A 20,714-nucleotide genomic window follows, 5' to 3' on the forward strand; every position below is an offset into this window, starting at 1 on the left:
TGTCTGCCTTCATCACCCTTTTTATTACTTCTGCTTAGGTCAGGCCAGCTAGCTTATCTTTTAATCTGTTCTATATAGGGTTCTGGTGATTTACATTAAAAAGGAAGAAAGGTCATAATCCAGGGTCCTACATTAACTTTCTGCTCCATGCTTCTTTCAGAAGCAGCCAAATACCCCTCAAGCATGTTTCATGCTTTCTTTTTACTGCTCTGCTCTTCAAAGTTGCACTAATATGATAGTCACTAGCCACATATGGCTACTTAAATTCAAATTAATTAAAATCACATAATTCCATTCCTCAGTTGTATGAATCACTTCTCAGGGGTTCAGTACCCACGTGTGGCTAATGACTACTATATTGGGCAGCACAGATAACATTTTCATCATCCTAGCAAGTTCTGTTGAATAGTATTGATCTGAGGGATAACTGTGAACTTACTGAAATTATTTTATTCTTTTTTAAAAATATATTTATTTATTCATGAGAAACACGGCACAGAGACATAGGCAGAGGGAGAAGCAGGCTCCATGCAGGGAGCTGGACCTGGGACTTGATCCTGGGTCTCCAGGATCACGCCCTGGGCTGAAGGCTGCGCTAAACCGCTGAACCACCTGGGCTGCCCAATTTTATTATTATTAAACCTAAATACTGGGGCTTTAGTGGGGAAAATTCAGACTCATTATCCAGCCCTCTATAAATTACTTTTTTTTTTCATTTAGGATTGGTATTGTGTCATGAGGATTAGAACAAAAATATTCTGAAGGAAGTAAAGTGTCATCCTTAAAAGAATTCAATAGCTTTCTTGCCAAAAGATAGAATGCTTCAGGTTATTCCTTGAATTAACCCACTAATAATTAGGGATTTCAAATACCACATATTCTTTATTTACTATAGCATACTTCATTAGGTTAGGTTTAACAAGATACTTCAACGTTGAGTATGAAGAGTGAAACATGGAAACTTCTCATAGCCTTCAAAGGCAAAATCACTGGTTTTCTGTTACTAAATAGAAGCAGAAATAGGAATCTAAGAGTTTTACAGGGGTGCCTGCTGGCTCAGTTAGTGGGACATGAGACTCTCTTGGTCTGGGTGTCATGACTTCGAACCCCATATTCACTGTAGAGATTACTTAAAAATAAAATATTTTAAAAATTGTTTTAAAAAAGTCTAAGAGTTTTCCATAATTAAGGTTTGTCAGTACCACTAAGATAGGCAAAAAAAAAAAAAAAAGAAAATTTAAAATGCAAAGAGCGTGACGCCTGGTGGCTCAGCAGTTGAGTCTCTACCTTTGGTTCCAGTCATGATCCTGAGATCCTGGGATTGAGTCCCACATTGGGCTCCCAGGAGGGAGCCTACTTCTCCCTCTGCTTATGTCTCTGCCCCTCTCTCTATGTGTCTCTCATGAATAAATAAATAAAATATTTAAAATACAAAGAGTAGCTGTAGTTAACTAGAATTCAACTAAATTTTTTAACTCTAAAGAATATGGATATACCTGATTCTTTTTCCTTTTATTATAAAAGTAATGCAGTCTAGTTGTAGGGGGAAATTGTACTGAATTGCATAAATTTAAACATCAAAATCTCTTACTCTCTCTCTCTTCCCATACCCCATTCTTTAGAATGAGCTACATTAGTGTGGGTCCTTCCAAACCTTATTAAGTACGTTTGCGAACAGGTATGCACAGCAACCTAGGCAGTGGTATTATGCACATTGTTTTATTTTTTTCATTTAATATATCAGAGCCATATTTCCATGAGTACTACTGGTACTGTTAATAATAGTTACCATTTATTTATTTTTAAAAGATTTTATTTAGAGAGAGAGGGAGAGAATCTATAGCAGATTCTGCACTGATTGTGGAAACCAACACAGGGCTCAATTCCACGACCTTGAGATCATGACCTGAGCTGACATCAAGAGTTGGATGCTCAACCAACTGAGCCACCCAGGTGCCCCACCCATTACCACTTATTAAGCATTTACTACATGCCAGGAATTCTTATTTAATTTTTATAACAACACTGTAAGATATCAGATGAAGAATTTGAGGTTCAGTACCATTCTATAATGCACCTAAGAGCACAGAGATAATAATTGATAGGACTAAGATTAGAAGCTAAGCAGTCTGGAGCACCTGGAGGGCTCAGTTTATAGAGCATGCAACTCTTGATCTTGGCGTCGTGAGCCGATAGGGTTGTGACTTCAAGCCCCATGTTGAGTGTAGAGACAACTTAGAAAAACAAAACCAAAACAAGCTAGGCACTCTGACCTCAAAGTGTATATTTTAACCATTAAGATAGATCATGCCTTAGTGCATATGTATGTGGATAAAATTCTTTAGGTATTGCCAAAATGAGATTAAGAATCTCTACAGGGATGGCTGGCTGGGTCAGCTGTTGAACATCTGCCTTCAGCTCGGGGTGTGATCCCGGGGTCCTGGGATTGAGTCCCACATCGTCCCTTCATGGAGCCTGCTTCTATCTCTGCCTGTGTCTCTGCCTCTCTCCCTGTCTCTCATGAATAAATAAAATCTTAAAAAAAAAAAAGTCTTCTACAATGATTAATAAAGACATGCAGGGACATGGTTTGAAAAAATAACTGGAAACATTAGATCATGTAAAAATAGTCAGAAAAAACCTTTTCATAATGCTGAATGAGTTTATCATTATAGTAGTCCCCCCTTACCTGCAGCTTTGCTTTCTGAGGTTTCAGTTACTCACAGTCAAATGTGGTCCAGAAACATGTGATCCTCTGATGACCCTGTGTATGGTGAGACATTATTAGGTAGTATAACTTAAGGCTACATCACAATGCCTGTCATTCACCTCATTTCATCTTATTATTTAGGCATTTCATTATCTTAAATCATTACAAGAAGGATGAGTTACAGTCTCGTAAGATATTTTGAGGGGTGCCTGGGTGGCTCAAGCAGTTAAACATCTGCTTTCCAGCTCATCAGGTCATAATCCCAGATTGCTGGGATCAAGCCCCATGTTGTTGGGCTCCCTTCTCAGCAGGGAGCCTGCTTCTTCCTCTCCCACTCTCCCTGCTTGCACTCTCTTTCTCTCTCTCTCTCAAATAAAATCTTTTTTTAAAAAAAGGTATTTTGAGAGAGACTACATATAACTTTTATTACAGTGACTATATTATAATTGTTCTATTTTATTCTTAATCTCTTAGTGTGCCAATAAATTAAGCTTTATCATAAGTATGTGTATAGGAAAAAACATATATAGAATTTGATACTCTGTGATTTCAGGCATCTACTGGGCATTTGGGAACCTATCCTCTGTGGAGAAAGAGGGACTACTATACTCTGAAAAAAATGCTGTCCTAACAGCTCTGCAATAATATCAAGATTACTGAACTTTAGTCAGTGACTTACTCAGCTGAGCAAGTCTGTAGTAAAGCTAAATTCTGGTATTCCCTTGGAATTTGTTGTAATTAGATCTAAATTATACTTAATCTGGTTAAAGGGAAGAGAAAGGGAGTGTCCATTTTGACTGGTTATCACATCATAATTAGTAATCTTGTTTTAGAACATAAAAAGTACACATTTGTGTTGATTTCTCATTTTTATTCTTTGTCTATACAATTTCCATGCTATTTATTATTACAGCTCCTAAGATTATGTAGTTCTCCTTTTTTAATGACTCAGGATTTGTTGGGCATAAGTAGACCTTAGGCTCTTTGCCAAGATTGTTTTACCAATAAAAGTAAAACCTCTTGTTTTAGCTGCCATTTTCTTCAAAGAGAAAGCCTAAATTAAAGGAAATCTCCCACATCAGTTTATTTTCCTGTTGTAAATTGAGCCTTTGTGTTAGTTAGGTATCCTTTCCTGAATTGGTTACAAATTTACAGGAAGGAGGAACAATGTAACTATGAATTGAAAAACTGCAGACTTGAAGGATTCTCTCTAAATTAGATAGGACCTAGACCTAGTCACAGCCCACTAAGATAGATGAAAGCACATATCCAAGCTGTGCCACAGTCTTATTAAAACTATTTCTAATTATTGCACTGCTCTTAAGATTTATATACATATTTCTTTGTGGTCTTTTTCTTGTAGGTACACTCTGGAAATGATCAAACTAGTACCGCATAATGAAAGCGCATGGAACTATTTGAAAGGGTAAGCAATAGTTTTGGATTATTTTATATAAAACCCACCTATTGATGTGATGTATCATGGAATATGTTCTGTTAATTAGGTTCCAAAAGGATACTAAAGAATTTTCCATTTTTCTGGGTCTAAGAGAAGTAGACCAGTGTAAGATGATAACACCCAAGAACAGTGCCTTCTATCCTCTTCACCTCCCAAGCACATACCAGCACAGTTTTTAGAATAGTCCATGGCTAAACAGTAATACAATTAGAATTGTATTTATGAATCCTATAGTGTTTATGTCAAGGAATGGGATATACACAGCTTCTATTTAGCTCAGGAGCATAGTAAAGACAAAACAAACTATTTAAATTGCACAGATGCATAGCCAGCCTTTCTATTTTCAATTCTAGAGATCTCCTTTTACAAATTTCATTCCTTAAATTGACAAGGTTTCACTCGAATGGCTACTGATATAATCAGGCTCCTTTTTTAGCTTAGAGGTCTCCCTGGAAACCAGGCCCAAAAAGCATAAAGTTTGGAGCCCAGTCACATTTGGAGATGAATCCTATAAGATCTGGAGAGCTATAAGCTATAAAGAACCATCTCAAGAAGAAACAGAAATCTCTCCTGTTTTTTTCCTTTGTAATTTCAAGATGATGGTTTATTTTCTGATTTAATTGTGTGTGTTGCAGTTTGAGTTATAAATGATCACTTTTAAGTTTCATTATTTTTAACTAATTGTACTCAGCTGAAAATTATCCATAATAAAACTTACATAATTTAAAAAATTCATTTAGTTTTAACTTCATTTAAAATAAGTCTCCTCTGGGCAGCCCAGGTGGCTAAGCGGTTTAGTGCCACCTTCAGCCCAGGGCCTCATCCTGGAGACCCAGGACTGAGTCCCACGTTGGGCTCCCTGCATGGAGCCTGCTTCTCCCTCTGTGCCTCTGCATCTCTCTCTCTGTCTTTCATGAATAAATAAAAATTAAATCTTTAAAAAAAAAAAGTCTCCTTTTGTTCATGTTACAGAGGTCATCTTTCCTTAATCTATTATTTTTGTTCTTCCTTCTCAAAATTGAGAATAATCTTTTTTTAGGATTTTACAGGATCGTGGTCTTTCCAGATACCCCAATCTGTTAAGTCAGTTACTTGATTTACAACCAAGTCACAGTTCCCCCTACCTGATTGCCTTTCTCGTGGATATCTATGAAGACATGCTAGAAAACCAATGTGACAACAAGGAGGACATTCTTAATAAAGCATTAGAGGTAAGCCAGTAGAACTCTGCTCTCCTTGGTGTCTCAGAATTCAGCCTCCCCAGTGCCACTATATTCATGCCCTTTTCAGTGTGTTCACTCAGGAGTTCAGCTCAGGTCTATAAAACACACATCACCAGTGAGCATGATAAATAATTATAATGATATCTCTCATTTGAACATGATCTTAGTTTAACTGTTGACTCAAAAGCATTTGCCCTAGAGATTGATTTACATATGATCTTTAAAGAATTTTTGTTTTTCATTTTCAGTTGTGTGAAATTCTAGCTAAAGAAAAGGACACTATAAGAAAGGAATATTGGAGATATATTGGAAGATCCCTTCAAAGCAAACATAGCACAGAGAGTGACCCACCAACAAATGTACAGCAATAACACCATCTGGAAGAACTCGATGGAATGCTTTTATTTTTTTAAGAGACTCTAATGCAGGAGTTTAAAGCGATCATTCCCTTTGCCTGTGGTGCAAAACGTGCATTGCACAGGTATTGCTTTTTAACAGAACTAAGTGTGATGCTCTTTGGGTGCTGCTGCTATTCAGACTAGTAATTGATTCTTTTAAAGCAAAGTAATTTGAGGGGAGGGAAAAGAAAGTCCCATGAAGGAACTTTTGTAGTATTATCAACATTTACTCTAATCCCTTAGCATCAGCTCCTCCCTAAAGAGTATATGTGTCAGGATTTGCAGCATTAATGAAAGCAGATAACTTGTATGTAATGGATATAAGGTAACTTAAATTTGGGTTCAGGAAGCAGGGAATGTAACTGTTACATTAGAGCTGCTATGCCACACTCACAGTATCTTACTATCACTGTAACCAACTAATGCCAAAAGAATGGTTTTGTAATAAAATTATAGATGTATCCTAAAACTTGACATAGTAGTTTGTTTTTGTTTTTTTTTAATAGTATTTTTGTACGAAGGATGTTGTCTCAGCTTAGAAAAAGCCATTGAGAAAGAAAATATTGTCATAAAACTACAGAAACATGATCTCTCTCTCTCTTTTTTAAAAATTTTATTTATTTATTCATGAGAGAGACAGAGAGAGGCAGAGACACAGGCAGAGGGAGAACCAGGCTCCCCCAGGCAGCCTGATGTGGGACTTGATCCCGGGATTCCAGGAACATGCCCTGTGCTGAAGGCAGACGCTCAACCGCTGAGCCACCCAGGCATCCCAGAAACATGATCATGTTAAAGGAAATGTTATTAGAAGGCAAATTGGTCAGTTCCTGACTTCAACAAGGTCTACTCAAGGTAGTTTAGACCTACATGGTGAGATGAGCACTGGATGTTAGATGTTGGCAAATTGAATTTAAATAAAATTTTTTAAATTTTTTTTTTTTTTTTAATAGTCACACAGAGAGAGAGAGAGAGGCAGAGACATAGGCAGAGGGAGAAGCAGGCTCCATGCACCGGGAGCCTGACGTGGGATTCGATCCTGAGTCTCCAGGATCGCGCCCTGGGCCAAAGGCAGGCGCTAAACCGCTGCGCCACCCAGGGATCCCTAAATAAAATTTTTTAAAAGATAGTTTAGACCTATAGGATTTATTAAGGTATATAGATAACTCACAGAATAATTGCCTGATCATTCAGAAATATATCCCAAAACCACACTACAGAACTGGGACATCAAACTGCTGTTGCCTGTTCTAGGATCAGGAAACTGCTGAATGAGGCTACCAGTTCTAGGACATTCCACCTCCACCATATTGCATGTGAGTACATCTGCTTCCTTTCTCGCGTAATGCAGCTCCAAATTAAAGGCTCACCCACTTTAGTGCATTGGATTGGAAGTAACCTAAATGACATCTAAAACTAACTGCAAAGGAATCTGGAAAATACAGTTTATAGCTTTCTAAAATCCAGGAAGACATGCTCAAATGGAGTTAGTTCAGATGTTGAACAAGTTAGTTCTCTATACCTACATATAATCTCACTTTATCAGCAAAGAATTTTTCAATGTTTAAAGCATCAAACTATGATTAAAGAGCTCTATATAGGGTGGAATAGGCTTCTGAAGAATTTAGGAAATATTTTTCAGATTTTATAGGATTTTGCTGTTTTTAGACTCAAAAAATCTGATTTTCTATTTAAAATTGTCATACGAAGTATTCTTATGCAGATTATTTATTTATTTATTTTTAATTTATGATAGTCACACAGAGAGAGAGAGAGGGGCAGAGACAGGCAGAGGGAGAAGCAGGCTCCATGCACCGGGAGCCCAACGTGGGATTCGATCCCGGGTCTCCAGGATCGTGCCCTGGGCCAAAGGCAGGTGCTAAACCACTGCGCCACCCAGTGATCCCCTTATGCAGATAATTTAAAAGGTGTCCTAAGGAACAAAAACTGTACAGACAAGTTACAAGATAGCATTTACTCTCAGAAACTACCTCATCAGTGTCCCAGAATTGGTTGAATTCAAAGTTGCTGACTTAACAAAGCTCATCAAGACTGTTTAATAAAAAGCATAATATACATTGAGAAATGTAACTGAAGTAGACCAAACAGTTGCATCAGCCTCATCACTTAGCATTCTCTGCCTGAAGTGGCAATTAATTCATTTATCAAAAGATTGCTTAGTGGGTATGGAATCAGGTGAGGCGGCTCTAGGATTTAAGTATATAATGACTTTAGGCTCTGCTAATCCTGGTGAGGACCATCTACTGGGCAATGGACACATACACCTGGCAGCACAGTTTTCGCAGGACATGAAAGCATATGAGCTTCCCTTCCCATGTAACCCATGTTAATTAACAGGCAATCTGTGGAGGGGTCTGCGAGTTCAAACCTACTTGCCTAGTAACACTGCCACTGTGTTGCTGTTTGCATTGTTGGGGCAAAACAATGATGGGTAAAACTACTGGTGCCTTACACAAAAACAAGGCAGTGGTACTTGGCAGCTGTTGTATTCTTCATTGCTGTATAGTCACTGAAGAATATCTTTGATGAGTCAGTAATTATGTATTTTATTCACAATACTCTGTCTTTTCAATACTTTATGTGATTGAATTTGTGCATAAAGCATATCTTTTAAAAAAAAAAAAAGCATGTCTTTTTGGTTGTCTTGAGGAAAAGCATTTGTACAATTGTGATGTGGGCCACACAGGCCACTTTATGGAACACCACTTTTACTTGAAAGAACAATTGATGAACTGGTTATTCATCCTTGGATGGCTGGCATAGATTTTCTCTAAAATAAACGAAGAGTTTGTCACTTCAGTTTGTCATAGGAAACAACTGAAGTTTGTTGCCAGTGATAAAATTTGAGCTTTCAAGTGAAAATTTTAATCTACCATGGTAAGCCTGGCAGCTTTTAATACTACAGAGCTTGCTAATGAAATCAACGTATTAATTAAAGTGAATTTTAAGAAATTTAATAAGCCTTAAACTCAATTTTATGATTGGTTATATCCTAAATATTAACTTAGAAATTCGCAAGAGAGTCCAGAATGTTTCCCTCTGGAAGTTATGTTATAAAAATCTGTTTTCCAACTTGAGTTTTAACCCATTAATGGGCAATTACATCAAGTCAGTGGGTCTGACTTTAAGAAAAAAAAAAATTAAAATATTAAAAATATATAGTAGAAAATGTTTAATTTCATTGAATTTTCTTATATTTTATTATTTCTTTCTTCCTACTTGATGTGGTTTATTCTAATATTTTCCCCAGAAGTATCAGGATAATAAGTAATATTACATAAGCTTAAGATATACAACTTTATGATATGTTATATGTATATACTGCGAGATGACTTGCACATTTAAGGTTAGCAACACATTCATTACCTCACATAATTCACTTTTTTTGTGGTGAGAACTTTTAAGATCTATTCTCTTAGCAAATTTCTCTAGTTTTTAAGGAAAAAAGAGGATTGATATAAAACCGTTCTTTCATATTCTAACCCTTTAATACTATACATTTTCCTCAAGCAACTGCTTTAACTATTCTCAGAAATTTTGATATTTTGTATTTCCCTTTTCAATCAGCTCAAATATTTTCTTTTTCTTTTTTTTTTTTAAGGTTTTATTTATTCATGAGAGACAGAGAGACAGAGACAGAGACATAGGCAGAGAGAGAAGCAGGCTCCCTGCAGGGAGCCCAATGTGGAAACTTGATCCCTGGACTCCAGGATCACACCCTGAGCCAAAGTCAGATGCTCAATCACTGCAGCTCAAATATTTTCTGATTTCCCTTCTTGAGACAGCATCTTTGACCCATGAATTATTCAGAAGGGTATTGTTTAATTGCCAAGTGTTAGGACATTTTCCTGTTATTGATTGATTGACTTGTTTGGTTTTATTTTGTTTTTAGTGGTTACTCTAGGAACCTTATCACCGTATAGGTTTTCTTACCTTCTACTGTTTATGCTGCAGTTGTCTTATATTTTTTACCTTCTTCCGTTAAAAACCTCATCAGATACTTTTTGCATTCAACTACCAAATATATATTAAGGAACTCAAAAAAATTAGGGGCATCTGACTCTTGGTTTCAGCTCAGATCATGATCTTATGGGTAGTGAGATCAAGCCGTGCATCAAGTCCCACATGGGGCTCTGCACCCAATGGGGTGTCTGCTTGAAGGTTCCTCTGCCTTTCCCTCCTACTCTGTGTGTATTTTTTAAAAGATATTTATTTATTTTGAGAGAGTGAGTAAGCAGGAGGAGGGGCAGAAGCAGAGGGAGAGTTAGAATCTCTAGAAGACCCCACCCCCCACCCCCTAGCTGGGAGCCCCAGGTGGGGCTCCATCCCACAACCCTATAATCATGACTTGAGCCATAATGAAGAGACACACACCCAACCAACTGTGCCACCCAGGTACCCCTCAAATAAAGAAATCTTAAAAAAAAAAAAAAAAGCTCAAGAAAAGAGTCATCTATTATATTTACCCAGCTATTTACCATTTCTTTTACTCTTCTTTCACTCCTGATGTTTCCTTCTGCTATCATTTCCCTTCTGTATAAAATTTCCCATTTCTCTAAGCAATTCTTTTAGAGTAGGTCTTCTGGTTGCAGACTTTATTATTTTTTCTTAATCTGAGAATCTATTTCATCTTTATTCTCAAAGGACATTTTCAGTGAATATAGAATTCTGGGTGTATAATTCTTGGCAGCACTTGAAAAATGTGCCACTTCCTCTGGGCTTCATGATTTCCGATGAGAATCTGTCATTAAAATAGTTCTTTGCCCATAGGTTTCTCTCTGGCTGCTTTCAGAATTTTTTTTAAAGATTTTATTTATTTGAGGGATCCCTCGGTGGCGCAGCGGTTTGGCGCCTGCCTTTGGCCTGGGGCACGATCCTGGAGACCTGGGATCGAATCCCACGTCGGGCTCCCGGTGCATGGAGCCTGCTTCTCCCTCTGCCTGTGTCTCTGCCTCTCTGTCTCCCTCTGTGTGACTATCATGAATAAATAAATAAATAAATCTTTAAAAAAAAAAAGATTTTATTTATTTGAGAGAGAGAGAGAAAAAATGAGAGAAAGCATGAATGGGGTGGTGCAGAGGGAAAAGAGGGAGGGAAAGGCAGAGAGAGAAGGAGAAGAAGCAGGCTCCTCACTGAGCTGGGACCCAGAAGGGGGCTGGATGTCAGGACCCTGAGATCACGATCTGGACCCGAACCAGGAGTTGGATGCTCAACTAACTGATCCACACAGGCATCCCTGCTTTCAGTATTTTTAATTTGTCTTTAGTTTTCAGCAATTTGATTTTGATGTTTGTGGGCATGAGTGACTTTGGATTTATCTTTCTTGCTCAGCTTATTTAATCAGCCTCTTGAATCTTTAACTTTTCGCCAGACTTAGAACATTCTCAGCCATGATGTCTCCAGACATTTTTTCAACACTTTCTCTTTTCCTATGAGACTCTGATGACAGGAATGTTAGACCTTTTATTTTTGCCCCACAGATGCCTGAGTTTCTGCCCATTTTTTTCCTATCTTTTTCGCTCTATTAGATTAAACAATTTCTATTAATCTGTCTCCAAGTTCAATGACTCTCCTCTGTCATTCTGCCCTTGGATCTATAGTCAATTTGCTTATATATATATTTTAATTCTAAAATTTTTTTTTTTTAAAGATTTTTTATTTATTTATTCATGATAGTCATCAGAGAGAGAGAGAGAGGCAGAGACACAGGCAGAGGGAGAAGCAGGCTCCATGCACCGGGAGCCCGATGTGGGATTCGATCCCGGGTCTCCAGGATCGCGCCCTGGGCCAAAGGCAGGCGCCAAACCGCTGCGCCACCCAGGGATCCCTAATTCTAAAATGTTTAATTCTTAAGTTCTATTTGTTTAAAAGTTAAAACAGAAGGTATCAATACCTTCTATTTTTTTTGTCTTTTTAATACCTTCTATTTTAACTTTTGTTTCTAGAGTGTTCATGATTGAACATTTGTAGAACTGTTTTAATGTCTTTTTCAGATAATCCCAACATCTGCATCATCTCATCATTGGCCAATGGTCTCTTCCCATGCAAGTTGAGATTTTTGGATACTTCACATGCCTAGTAATTTTCTATTATATTTCTGGGCATTTTGAATGTTATGAGACTCTGATTCTTGTTTAAATCCTATGGAGGAAGTCAATATTTTTATTTTAACAAGGACTTGCAATTGTTAGTATAGGTCATGCATTCCAACACTCCTTCTATAGCTATATGCTAAAGTCAGTTCAGTTTTCAAATCTTTGACAGTGCTGTTTGGGTCTGTCTCATGAATGCATCACCCAGTGGCCAGTGTGGAACCGGGCAGAAAGCTATCCGTTAGCATAGCTAACATCTTTGGTGTTCCAGATCTACGATGTGCAGGTCAGAGGTAAGCCCTAGAGTTCATGAACAATTTTATGGGGTTGCTTTCCTGAATCTCTCCCTTTGCACTCTTTTCCCTTTACTTTCCAATTCCCTGGGGCTCCTCATTTAGGTTCTTTGACCCTAAATGCTCCACTTCTGGTGAGCAACTGCCCACTTTCACAATTGTGCCACAGCAGCAGAAAAGCAAATAAAAAACAGTGAGGTTTGTCTCTGCCCTGTTGAAGTTGGAGCTCCACTGAATTGGGAAGTAAGAGCACTCTGCTTCAGAGTTTGAGCTCCTATGGTTACCGGCTACTTGCCATTTGTGACTCTGCCATGGCTCCTGACACAGGATTGAGTGACTGGAGGCTGGGGTGCAAGGGAGTAAGGTAAGAAGAGAAGGGGAAAAAACCCAGAATTTTCTCCACTGTCTCTGAGCTTTTGGAGTTTCCTTTTCTGCTTTATGAGCCAGACCAGAGGGTTTCTCCAGGGTCTCTGCCCATCAGTGCTCACTCCCTGGTTTGAGCCAGGTCCGAGGATCCCAGAGGAAAGACAGTCACATCAAGACCAATCAGTGGTGCTTCAAATTCTGGCATTCTTTGATCTGGCTGGAGATACTTGTTTCTCAGAGACCCCAAACAGCTGTGCCATGATTTTCTGTTCAGGTTTTATAGTGGTGTTTGGGGGGAGAGAAAGGTTCTAATGTGTTTACTCCATCCATTTTACCAGGAATCAATACTTCCTTCCTGTCCTTGAAATCTCTCCTTAACTGTTCTCATAGCTTCTTTGTTCTTTACACTTTCTCTAATCCTGAAATCAAAATTTCCATTAGCTCAGATTTGGCTCTCTTCTTTTCTCTGTATGTTCTCTATTTTGGAGAGATCACCCATGTCTAAAGCATCACAGGATCCTTTGAGGCAGTTAATTCTTATAAATGGGGGATCTTTATTACTGGCCCCATCAAACTCAAAGTATCTTTTCCTTATGCTATCTGTTCTGTTAATGATGCTTTCTTCCACCTGAAACCCACCTAAAGCCCTTGTATAGTCAGTTCTGTTAGAACAGGGTACATATATTCCTATATTACCATGCCATGCAGAATCACGAATAAAAACCAGGGTCTTGGGACACCTGCGTAGCTCAGTTGTTTGAGCCTCCATCTCTTGGTTTTGGCTTAGGTCATGATGTTGAGGTCCTGGGATCAAGCTCCCAGCTCAGCAGGGAGTCTGCTTGAGGATTCTTTCCTTCACCCTCTGCCTCTTCCCCCTGCTCTGTGTGTGTGTGAGAGAGAGAGACAGAGACAGAGAGAGCTCTCTCAAATAAATAAATAAATAATAAATAAATTAATTAATTAAATAAATAAATAAATATTTTTTTAAACCCATAACAAAACCAGGGGCCTTATGGTAAAATTGAGGTTAGTGACACAACATTAAGAAAAAAGATAAGAACCTAATGAAAAGGGCGGCACCATCTTAAACATGACACTTTACCTTGAAAAAGACCCGAAGCTTGCTTGTGGCAGTGGGCATGAGAAGGGTGGCAGCCTGTGAGTTACTGTGAAGTGGTAGAGGTTTATCTGTAATTGTTTGAGAAGTTGTAATACTGGATATGGATGAGTGTGTCTCATAACACACAGGATGAACTGAAGATACCGGTAGATGGTGAAGGGTATGCAGGGGTGTTTTGTGCATTCCTGTACAGCATGGGTCAGCGGGGTGAAGTTTCCTGCATTTACCTAGTGTTTTTCCAGGATGAATCACACACAAATGGGAAAATTGTGTTCTGCTCAAATTGTGTTCTCCTCCCTTAATCATGGGAGGAGGGGCAAGACGGCGGAAGAGTAGGGTCTCCAAATCACCTGTCTCCACCAAATTACCTAGAAAACCTTCAAATTATCCTGAAAATCTATGAATTCGGCCTGAGAATTAAAGTGAGAACACCTGGAATGCTACAGTGAGAAGAGTTCGGCTTCTATCAAGGTAGGAAGACGGGAAAAAAGAAATAAAGAAACAAAAGGCATCCAAGGGGGAGGGGCCCGCGAGGAGCCGGGCTGAGGCCGGGGCGAGTGTCCCCAGGACAGGAGAGCCCCGTCCCGGAGAAGCAGGAGCTGCACCAACCTTCCCGGGCGGAAAGGGGCTCGCGGGGAGTTGGAGCAGGACCCCCGGAGGGCGGGGATGCCCTCTGGCTCCCTGGGACACTAACAGGCACCTGCGCCCCGGGAGAGTGCGCCGAGCTCCCTAAGGGCTGCAGCGGACGGCGGGACCCGGAGCAGCTGGAGGGGCTCGGGCGGCGGCTCCGCAGAGGGGGCTGCGCGGCCCCGGGAGCAGCTCGGAGGGGCTCGGGCAGAGGAAGAGGCCCCGTGCGGAGGGGGCTGCGCGGCTCCGGGGGCAGCTCGGGGTGCTCGGGTGGCCGCTCCGCGGAGGGGGCTGCGAGGCCCGGGAGCGCGAATCCACCAGCGCAGGCTCCGGAGCACAGGGCGCCAGGACACAGCCCAGGATCCAGCCTCCCCCGGGACAGGCAGAGGCCGGGAGGGCCCAGGACAGCAAGGACGCTCCTGCCCGAGCTGAGCAGATCTGCGGCCCCGCCCCGGAGCCTCCAGGCCCTGCGGACAGAGAGCTCGGGGGTTACTGCGGGGGCTGAATCCAGGGCTCCAGAGCTGGCCCCGCCACTGGGGTTGTTCCTCCTGGGGCCTCACGGGGTGAACAACCCCCACTGAGCCCTGCACCAGGCAGGGGGCAGAGCAGCTCCCCCAAGTGCTAACACCTGAAAATCAGCACAACAGGCCCCTCCCCCAGAAGACCAGCTAGACAGACAAGTTCCAGGGGAAGTCAAGGGACTTAAAGTACACAGAATCAGAAGATACTCCCCTGTGGTTCTTTTTTTCTTTCTTTCTTTTTTTTTTTTTTTTTTTTTGTTTTGTTTTGTTTTGTTTTGCTTTGCTTTTTGATTTGTTTCCTTCCTCCACCGCCTTTTTTTCCTTTCTTTCTTTTTCTTTTTTTTCTTCCTTTTTTTTTTCCTCTTTCTCTTTTCTTTCCTTATTTCTCTCCTCTCTTTTTCTCCTTTTCCCAATACAACTTGCTTTTGGCCACTCTGCACTGAGCAAAATGACTAGAAGGAAAACCTCACCTCAAAAGAAAGAATCAGAAACAGTCCTCTCTCCCACAGAGTTACAAAATCCGGATTACAATTCAATGTCAGAAAGCCAATTCAGAAGCACTATTATACAGCTACTGGTGGCTCTAGAAAAAAAGCATAAAGGACTCAAGAGACTTCATGACTGCAGAATTTAGAGCTAATCAGGCAGAAATTAAAAATCAATTGAATGAGATGCAATCCAAACTAGAAGTCCTAACGACGAGGGTTAACGAGGTGGAAGAACGAGTGAGTGACATGGAAGACAAGTTGATAGCAAAGAGGGAAACTGAGGAAAAAAGAGACAAACAATTAAAAGACCATGAAGATAGATTAAGGGAAATACATGACAGCCTGAGGAAGAAAAACCTACGTTTAATTGGTGTTCCCGAGGGCGCCAAAAGGGACAGAGGTCCAGAATATGTATTTGAACAAATTCTAGCTGAAAACTTTCCTAATCTGGGAAGGGAAACAGGCATTCAGATCCAGGAAATAGAGAGATTCCCCCCCTAAAATCAATAAAAACCGTTCAACACTTCGACATTTAATAGTGAAGCTTGCAAATTCCAAAGATAGAAGATCCTTAAAGCAGCAAGAGACAAGAAATCCCTGACTTTTATGGGGAGGAGTATTAGGGTAACAGCAGACCTCTCCACAGAGACCTGGAAGGCCAGAAAGGGCCGGCAGGATATATTCAGGGTCCTAAATGAGAAGAACATGCAACCAAGAATACTTTATCCAGCAAGGCTCTCATTCAAAATGGAAGGAGAGATAAAGAGCTTCCAAGACAGGCAGGAACTGAAAGAATATGTGACCTCCAAACCAGCTCTGCAAGAAATTTTAAGGGGGATTCTTAAAATTCTCCTTTAAGAAGAAGTTCAGTGGAACAATCCACAAAAACAAGGACTGAATAGATATCATGATGACACTAAACTCATATCTTTCAATAGTAACTCTGAACGTGAACGGGCTTAATGACCCCATCAAAAGGTGCAGGGTTTCAGACTGGATAAAAAAGCAGGACCCATCTATTTGCTGTCTACAAGAGACTCATTTTAGACAGCAGGACACCTACAGCCTGAAAATAAAAGGTTGGAGAACCATTTACCATTCGAATGGTCCTCAAAAGAAAGCAGGGGTAGCCATCCTTATATCAGATAAACTAAAATTTACCCCAAAGACTGTAGTGAGAGATGAAGAGGGACACTATATCATACTTAAAGGATCTATCCAACAAGAGGACTTAACAATCCTCAATATATATGCCCCGAATGTGGGAGCTGCCAAATATATAAATCAATTATTAACCAAAGTGAAGAAATACTTAGATAATAATACACTTATACTTGGTGACTTCAATCTAGCTCTTTTCTATACTTGAAAAGTGTGTTTCTAAGCACAACATCTCCAAAGACGAGAGCTTTAAATCATACACTGGACCAGATGGATTTCACAGATATCTACAGAACTTTACATCCAAACTCAACTGAATACACATTCTTCTCAAGTGCACATGGAACTTTCTCCAGAATAGACCACATACTGGGTCACAAATCGGGTCCGAACCGATACCAAAAGATTGGGATCGTCCCCTGCATATTCTCAGACCATAATGCCTTGAAATTAGAACTAAATCACAACGAGAAGTTGGGAAGGACCTCAAACACATGGAGGTTAAGGACCATCCTGCTAACAGATGAAAGGGTCAACCAGGAAGTTAAGGAAGAATTAAAAAGATTCATGGAAACTAATGAGAATGAAGATAAAACTGTTCAAAATCTTTGGGATGCAGCAAAAGCAGTCCTCAGGGGGAAATACATCGCAATACAAGCATCCATTCAAAAACTGGAAAGAACTCAAATACAAAAGCTAACCTTACACATAAAGGAGCTAGAGAAAAAACAGCAGATAGATCCTACACCCAGCAGAAGAAGAGAGTTAATTAAGATTCGAGCAGAACTCAACGAAATCGAGACCAGAAGAACTGTGGAACAGATCAACAAAACCAGGAGCTGGTTCTTTGAAAGAATTAATAAGATAGATAAACCATTAGCCAGCCTTGGTAAAAAGAAGAGAGAGAAGACTCAAATTAATAAAATCATGAATGAGAAGGGAGAGATCACTACCAACACCAAGGAAATACAAACGATTTTAAAAACATATTATGAACAGCTATACGCCAATAAATTAGGCAATCTAGAAGAAATGGATGCATTCCTGGAAAGCCACAAACTACCAAAACTGGAACAGGAAGAAATAGAAAACCTGAACAGGCCAATAACCAGGGAGGAAATTGAAGCAGTCATCAAAAACCTCCCAAGACACAAGAGTCCAGGGCCAGATGGCTTCCCAGGGGAATTCTATCAAACGTTTAAAGAAGAAACCATACCTATTCTACTAAAGCTGTTTGGAAAGATAGAAAGATATGGAGTACTTCCAAATTCGTTCTATGAGGCCAGCATCACCTTAATTCCAAAACCAGACAAAGACCCCACCAAAAAGGAGAATTACAGACTAATATCCCTGATGAACACGGATGCAAAATTTCTCAACAAGATACTAGCCAATAGGAATCCCTGGGTGGCGCAGCGGCTTGGCGCCTGCCTTTGGCCCAGGGCCTGATCCTGGAGACCCGGGATCGAATCCCACATCAGGCTCCCGGTGCATGGAGCCTGCTTCTCCCTCTGCCGGTGTCTCTGCCTCTCTCTCTCTCTCTGTGACTATCATAAAAAAAAAAAAAAAGATACTAGCCAATAGGATCCAACAGTACATTAAGAAAATTATTCACCACGACCAAGTAGGATTTATCCCCGGGACACAAGACTGGTTCAACACTCGTAAAACAATCAATGTGATTCATCATATCAGCAAGAGAAAAACCAAGAACCAAATGATCCTCTCATTAGATGCAGAGAAAGCATTTGACAAAATACAGCATCCATTTCTGATCAAAACTCTTCAGAGTGTAGGGATAGAGGGAACATTCCTCAACATCTTAAAAGCCATCTATGAAAAGCCCACAGCAAATATCATTCTCAATGGGGAAGCACTGGGAGCCTTTCCCCTAAGATCAGGAACAAGACAGGGATGTCCACTCTCACCACTGCTATTCAACATAGTACTGGAAGTCCTAGCCTCAGCAATCAGACAACAAAAAGACATTAAAGGCATTCAAATTGGCAAAGAAGAAGTCAGACTCTCCCTCTTCACCGATGACATGATACTCTACATAGAAAACCCAAAAGTCTCCACCCCAAGATTGCTAGAACTCATACAGCAATTCGGTAGCGTGGCAGGATACAAAATCAATGCCCAGAAATCAGTGGCATTTCTATACACTAACAATGAGACTGAGGAAAGAGAAATTAAGGAGTCAATCCCATTTACAATTGCACCCAAAAGCATAAGATACCTAGGAATAAACCTAACCAAAGAGGTAAAGGATCTATACTCTAAAAACTATAGAACACTTCTGAAAGAAATCGAGGAAGACACAAAGAGATGGAAAAATATCCCATGCTCATGGATTGGCAGAATTAATATTGTGAAAATATCAATGTTACCCAGGGCAATTTACACGTTTAATGCAATCCCTATCAAAATACCATGGACTTTCTTCAGAGAGTTAGAACAAATTATTTTAAGATTTGTGTGGAATCAGAAAAGACCCCGAATAGCCAGGGGAATTTTACAAAAGAAAACCATAGCTGGGGGCATCACAATGCCAGATTTCAGGTTGTACTACAAAGCTGTGGTCATCAAGACAGTGTGGTACTGGCACAAAAACAGACACATAGATCAGTGGAACAGAATAGAGAATCCAGAAGTGGACCCTGAACTTTATGGTCAACTAATATTCGATAAAGGAGGAAAGACTATCCATTGGAAGAAAGACAGTCTCTTCAATAAATGGTGCTGGGAAAATTGGACATCCACATGCAGAAGAATGAAACTAGACCACTCTCTTTCACCATGCACAAAGATAAACTCAAAATGGATGAAAGATCTAAATGTGACACAAGATTCCATCAAAATCCTAGAGAAGAACACAGGCAACACCCTTTTTGAACTCGGCCACAGTAACTTCTTGCAAGATACATCCACGAAGGCAAGAGAAACAAAAGCAAAAATGAACTATTGGGACTTCATCAAGATAAGAAGCTTTTGCACAGCAAAGGATACAGTCAACAAAACTAAAAGACAACCTACAGAATGGGAGAAAATATTTGCAAATGACCTATCAGGTAAAGGGCTAGTTTCCAAGATCTATAAAGAACTTATTAGACTCAACAGCAAAGAAACAAACAATCCAATCATGAAATGGGCAAAAGACATGAAGAGAAATCTCACAGAGGAAGACATAGACATGGCCAACATGCATATGAGAAAATGCTCTGCATCACTTGCCATCAGGGAAATACAAATCAAAACCACAATGAGATACCACCTCACACCAGTGAGAATGGGGAAAATTAACAAGGCAGGAAACCACAAATGTTGGAGAGGATGCGGAGAAGGGGGAACCCTCTCACACTGTTGGTGGGAATGTGAACTGGTGCAGCCACTCTGGAAAACTGTGTGGAGGTTCCTCAAAGAGTTAAAAATAGACCTGCCCTACGATCCAGCAATTGCACTGTTGGGGATTTACCCCAAAGATACAGATGCAATGAAACACCGGGACACCTGCACCCCGATGTTTATAGCAGCAATGGCCACAATAGCCAAACTGTGGAAGGAGCCTCGGTGTCCATCGAAAGATGAGTGGATAAAGAAGATGTGGTCTATGTATACAATGGAATATTCCTCAGCCATTAGAAACGACAAATACCCACCATTTGCTTCAACGTGGATGGAACTGGAGGGTATTATGCTGAGTGAAGTAAGTCAGTTGGAGAAGGACAAACATTATATGTTCTCATTCATGTGGGGAATATAAATAATAGTGAAAGGGAATATAAGGGAAGGGAGAAGAAATGTGTGGGAAATATCAGAAAGGGAGACAGAACGTAAAGACTGCTAACTCTGGGAAATGAACTAGGGGTGGTAGAAGGGGAGGAGGGCGGGGGGGTGGGAGTGAATGGGTGACGGGCACTGGGGGTTATTCTGTATGTTGGTAAATTTGAACACCAATAAAAAATAAATTTAAAAAAAATCATAAAACATAAAAATAAATAAATAAATACATAAAAAGAAAAATTATTGAAAGGGAATAAAGGGGAAAGGAGAAAAAAATGAGTGGGAAATATCAGAAAGGGAGACAGAACATGAGAGACTCCTAATTCTGGGAAAGGAACTAGAGGTGGTGGAAGGGGAGGTGGGCGGGGTGTGGGGGTGACTGGGTGACGGGCACTGAGGGGGGCACTTGATGGGATGAGCACTGAGTGTTATTCTATATGTTGGCAATTTGAACA

General features: G+C 40.2%; 1 protein-coding gene and 1 long non-coding RNA gene across 4 annotated transcripts in view; one reads left to right on the forward strand and one right to left on the reverse strand.

The window, feature by feature from the left end:
• Positions 1 to 6,264, forward strand: part of FNTA (farnesyltransferase, CAAX box, subunit alpha) — a 28,833-nt gene extending 22,569 nt beyond the window's left edge. For 2 of the 3 annotated variants that reach the window (XM_077849437.1, XM_077849436.1), the window contains 3 exons: positions 4,074 to 4,136; positions 5,209 to 5,380; positions 5,641 to 6,264. In XM_077849437.1, coding sequence (XP_077705563.1) covers positions 4,074 to 4,136; positions 5,209 to 5,380; positions 5,641 to 5,763 — 358 coding nt within the window. In that variant the 3' untranslated portion in view covers positions 5,764 to 6,264. Of the gene's footprint in view, positions 1 to 4,073; positions 4,137 to 4,605; positions 4,905 to 5,208; positions 5,381 to 5,640 lie in introns of those variants that run through there. The other variant, XM_077849438.1, reaches the window with a different exon arrangement.
• Positions 1 to 13,907, reverse strand: part of LOC144284641 (uncharacterized) — a 36,024-nt gene extending 22,117 nt beyond the window's left edge. Inside the window, exons 1-2 of the long non-coding RNA XR_013353088.1 lie at positions 13,662 to 13,907; positions 2,690 to 2,764 (exon numbers count right to left, since the gene is read on the reverse strand). This is a non-coding gene — a long non-coding RNA (uncharacterized LOC144284641). The remainder of the gene's footprint in view (positions 1 to 2,689; positions 2,765 to 13,661) is intronic.
• Between the last annotated feature and the right edge of the window lie 6,807 nt (positions 13,908 to 20,714).

This window comes from Canis aureus, chromosome 15 (genome assembly GCF_053574225.1).
Source record: "Canis aureus isolate CA01 chromosome 15, VMU_Caureus_v.1.0, whole genome shotgun sequence".
Classification (NCBI taxonomy): domain Eukaryota; kingdom Metazoa; phylum Chordata; class Mammalia; order Carnivora; family Canidae; genus Canis; species Canis aureus.